We start from the raw sequence: 4,952 nt of genomic DNA on the forward strand, positions 1-4,952 counted from the left end.
TCTTATGGCCTTGGCTCCACTCCGGGTAGTTGGACCACGCGTAACCACGGGAACCTCTATTTGGATGACCGCATCATTCCTTCCCCCTTGAAAAGGTTCTGGCCTCAGAACACCATCATCTGCAAGGAAAGGAGACAAATCATATACATTGAACACAGGGGAAACCTTAAACTCACCTGGAAGCTCAAGCTTGTAAGCATTGTCGTTGATCTTCTCAAGGACCCGGAATGGTCCAGTGCCTCGTGGTGATAGTTTGGACTTCCTCTGGTCTGGAAACCTCTCCGGTCTCATGTGTAACCACACCAAGTCGCCTGGTTCGAACAAAACCTCCTTTCTCTTCTGGTCAAGACGAGCCTTGACCTTGGCCGCCTTCGCCTCTAGTTTCTCTCGGACCCTCCGGTGTAGGTTCTTAACGAATTCCGCCTTAGTGGCACCATCTCGACTGCGGAACATAGAGTTGGGCAGTTCGAGCAGGTCTAGGGGCGTATCAGGCTGAAAACCATAGACAACTTCAAAAGGAGAAAGCTCAGTAGCAGAGTGTCTAGCATGGTTATAAGTTAATTCAATAAACGGTAAACAAGATAACCAGTTCCTTAAGTTCTTACCGACCGTAGCTCTTAATAACTGAGTGAGTGTACGGTTTACTACATCGGTTTGGCCGTCAGTCTGTGGATGACAAGTGGTCGAGAACAGCAGCTTGGTACAGATCTTACCCCATAGTGTCTTCCAGAAATGGCTTAGAAACTTAGTGTCTCGGTCGGACACAATGGTTCGGAGAACACCATGTAAGCGCACCACTTCTTTAAAGAACAGGTCGGCTGTCTGGGTAGCATCATTGGTTTTGTCACAAGCTATGAAGTGGGCCATCTTGGAAAACATGTCCACCACTACAAAAATGGAGTCTTTGTGGTTTATCTTGGGCAAACCCAGCGCAAAGTCCATAGAAACATCTACCCAAGGATGGTTAGGAATAGGTAATAGCATATGTAACCCATAAGGATGTGACCTGGATTTTTTCTTGAGACAGACAGTGCATTTGGCGCATAGGTTCTCAACATCTCTCTTCATGTTCGGCTAAAAGAAATGGTCGGTGAGAACACTTAAGGTTTTATCTCGACCAAAGTGTCCCATGAGGCCGCCACCATGGGCCTCCCGAACCAGCAATTCCCTCATATAACCTTTGGGAATGCACAATTTCTTTTCTTTGAACAAGAAACCGTCATGCTGGTAGTAGGTACCGAATGCTCCTTGTGTAGTGTTCCTGAAAGCTTCTTGAAAATCAAGGCCAGTAGCATAAGAATCTTTAATAAGTTCAAAACCCATGATCTTAGCTTTCATGGTCGAGATAAGAGTATATCTCCGGGACAAGGCATCGGCCACAACATTGTCTTTGCCCTTCTTATACTTAATCATGTAAGGGAAAGTCTCCACAAACTCTAACCATCTGGCGTGTCTCCTCTTGAGTGTGGTCTGACCTCTTAGATGTTTAAGCGTCTCATGATCTATATGAATAACAAACTCTTTAGACAAAAGATAATGTTACCAAGTTTCAAGAGATCTCACTAGAGCATAAAGCTCTTTGTCATAGGTCAGATAATTGAGGGTAGCTCCACTCAATTTCTCACTGAAGTAGGCAACGGGACGGCCTCCTTGAGTAGGCACGGCTCCAATACCTGTACCTGATGCATCACATTCAATCTCAAAAGTTTTATCGAAGTTAGGTAGAGTAAGGACCAGTGCATGAGTCAGACTATATTTAAGCTTGTTAAAATACTCTTCTTGGTCTGGTCCCCAAGTAAAAGATACTTTCTTCTTGATCATGGAAGTCATTGGAGCAGCAATGGTGCTGAAGTCCTTGAAAAACCGTCGATAGAAGCTGGCCAGACCATGGAAACTGCGGACATGTCCGATCGTGGTCGGTGTGGGCCAGTATTGGATCGCCTTGATCTTTTCTTCATCGACCTTGAGTCCCTGTGAACTCACAACAAAACCTAAAAATACCAATTGATCAGTGCAAAACACACATTTCTTTAAGTTAGCATATAGGCCTTCTTGTCTAAGAACTTTTATCACTTGTTCAAGGTGGCTAAGGTGATCAGTTAAGCAACGACTATAGATCAATATGTCATCAAAGTACACAACCACAAATTTACCGATATAAGGTCGAAGAACCTGGTTCATGAGTCTCATGAAAGTGCTAGGGGCGTTGGTGAGACCAAACAACATGACTAGCCACTCGTATAGACCTTGCTTGGTCTTGAAGGCAGTCTTCCATTCATCACCCTCCTTCATACGAACTTGGTGATATTCACTCCTGAGATCAATCTTAGAAAACACAACAGATCCATTTAGTTCATCCAACATATCATCTAATCTTGGTATTGGGTACCGATACTTGATGGTTATGTTGTTGATGGCTCGGCAGTCCACACACATGCGCCATGTCCCATCCTTCTTAGGTACCAATAGGACCAAAACTGCACACGGAGTAAGACTCTCACAGATGTAACCCTTATCCATGAGGTCTTGGACCTGTCTCTCTAACTCCTTGGCTTCTTCTGGGTTAACTCGGTAGGCTGCTCTGTTTGGTAAGGGCGCGCCTGGCACAAGGTCGATCTGATGTTCTATGCCACAGATAGGGGGTAAACCGGCTGGTATCTCATCAGGAAAGACGTCTTTGTACTGCTCCATGAGGCCTTATACCTCAGCTGGTAACTCTTGGGCTTCAATACCTGCAAAACAACCTTCCCTAAAGACCATTAGTAGCACATGCGTTTCATGGTGTAAAGACTTAACTATTTGACTGGAAGTGAGATAAAGGTTAGTCTTACTTACCTTGCTGGAATGGTCCATGGCCTGTTGCATCTCATAAACCTCTTGAGGACTTAGAGGTGCTAGGCTGTGCTTTTTGTTGTTGTGGTTGAAGCTATAGACATTGGTTCGGCCAAGATGAATGGTCTCTTTGTCGAACTGCCATGGTCGCCCTAGGAGTATGTGGCCGGCTTGCATGGGCACGACGTCACACTTGACCTGGTCATGGTACTTGCCAATACTGAAAGACACAACAACTTGTTCGGCTATCTTGAGCTCAGTCTCATCAGTGAGCCACTTAAGTCGATATGGCCGCGGATGGGGTGTCTTGATCAGACCTAGCTTATCAACAAGATACTTGCTAGCCACGTTAGTACAAGAACCACCATCTATGATCAGGCTACATACCTTTTGTTCCACGCTACATCTTGTATGAAAGATGTTTTCTCTTTGGATGGTTTCAGGGTCGAAGAGGGCACTGAGAGAACGTCTGGTAACCAATAGTTCTCCGGTTTCAGCATAATCGACCACCTCTTCATCTGACACTATGGTCTCGACCTCGGCCTCGTCTTGGGATTCATATTCACCATCAGCCTTGAGGATCATCACACGTTTTTTTGGGCAATCCCTCGCGTAGTGCCCCTTTCCCTGGCATTTAAAACAAGTAATGACACAGGTCCGGTTATTTTGAGCTTGGGTCTTACCTTGGTCGGATTGTCCGGCCTTGGATGGCTCGGTTTGTTTCTTCTTGAACCGATTCTCCACTTCAATGGATTTGCCCTTGTCAGCACCTCTGGAAGCCGGTTGTGTCCAAGTACTCTTGCCCTTGGCCGTAGACGCATTCTTCCTCTTAATGTGCTGCTCAGCTTGAATGGCAAAGTGGAGCAGGTCGTGGAAGGTCTCGTGCTGCTGGCGCTCCACCTTTTGGGCGATGCGATCATGCAGACCGTCCATGAATTGTGCCATCAACGTCTCCTGAGTCTCACGCGTCTTGAGTTTGTTCCTGAGAGATCCAAACTCCTCGTAGTACTCCTCTACTGTCATGGTTCCCTGAGACAATTTACGAAAACGTTTTTGTAAGTCCCGTTGATAATAGGCTGGGACATACTTTGTGCGAAGCTTGGATCGTATCTCTTCCCAAGTCTCAACTCGATAGACTCGACCGGTCTCAGACACTTCTCTATCGCACCAGGAGAGAGCATTATCAGTCAGTTGGGCCGCGGCTAAGGCTATCTTCCTGGCCTCGGAGTAGTTGTAGTACTCGAAAATGTACTCCATGCGCCTCTCCCATTCAACATAGGCGTCCGGATCGACCTTTCTAGCAAAGGTCGGTGGGTTAAGCTTGAGGTCCTTCCCTCCTTGCCAAGGAACTTCATCCTCTCGGCGCCTCCTCCTGATCGGACTCCCATCACCTTGGACCCGGTGCTCTCGTCGACCTTCTCGTCAAGCTTGGGCAGGTCGAGGCTCTTCTCGATCGGGCGGTTCGGAATCGGAACTGTCCTCATCACAGAACAGCCGTGGATCATCCAGATAGGGATGGTTCCTACTCCTAGGACGCGGACCATTGGGACGATTCCCTTGTTCCAGTCGAGCCAGCTGCTCGGTTACTGCATTCATAGTGGCCGTAAGTTGGGCTTGGCCGGCTATTAGCTGAGCATTGATGTCAGCTTGGGTTGGAACATCATTAGCATTGACGTCTCCCATGTCTCTCCTGTATACAAGAAAGAAAAAGAGATCAAATGCAAAGGGAAATAGAAAGAGATAGAGAAAGAGGAATGAAAAGACTTAGACAAATAAAAGAAAACAATCAATCAAGTAAATGCAATTGATTTTTTTTTTAAAATATGGAAATGAAATTCGAAAAGTTTTTAAAAAGGAAAGTTGATTTTTTTTTTTTAACTTTGGATTTGAAAATCAGATCAATCAAAAATAAAAAAGGAAAGTAGAAACTAAATGCAATTCAAGTTTGAAAATAGATTGAAAGATATATATATGTTTTTTAAAATGAAATTTAAAACTGGATTCTAAATTTATAAATGGAAAGTGAAATCTTTTTTTTTTTTTAAGTTTTGAAAAGAATATCGATTCAATCAAGAAAACAGAAAAAGGAAAGTTCAAATCAAATGGAATTCGAAATTAAA

The 4,952-nt window shown here is 44.9% G+C and overlaps 1 protein-coding gene across 1 annotated transcript; it reads right to left on the bottom strand.

Annotated features, from left to right (window-relative positions):
* Window positions 1-1,074: 1,074 nt before the first annotated feature.
* LOC106355327 lies at window positions 1,075-4,089 on the bottom strand. Its single transcript, XM_013795301.2, has 4 exons — window positions 2,836-4,089; window positions 2,074-2,682; window positions 1,674-1,971; window positions 1,075-1,502 (listed from the first exon to the last, which is right to left on the bottom strand). Exons 1-4 carry the CDS (start codon window positions 4,087-4,089, stop codon window positions 1,075-1,077), a joined length of 2,589 nt encoding a protein of 862 aa, XP_013650755.2.
* Between the last annotated feature and the right edge of the window lie 863 nt (window positions 4,090-4,952).

This window comes from Brassica napus, chromosome C7 (assembly GCF_020379485.1).
Source record: "Brassica napus cultivar Da-Ae chromosome C7, Da-Ae, whole genome shotgun sequence".
Taxonomy (NCBI): domain Eukaryota; kingdom Viridiplantae; phylum Streptophyta; class Magnoliopsida; order Brassicales; family Brassicaceae; genus Brassica; species Brassica napus.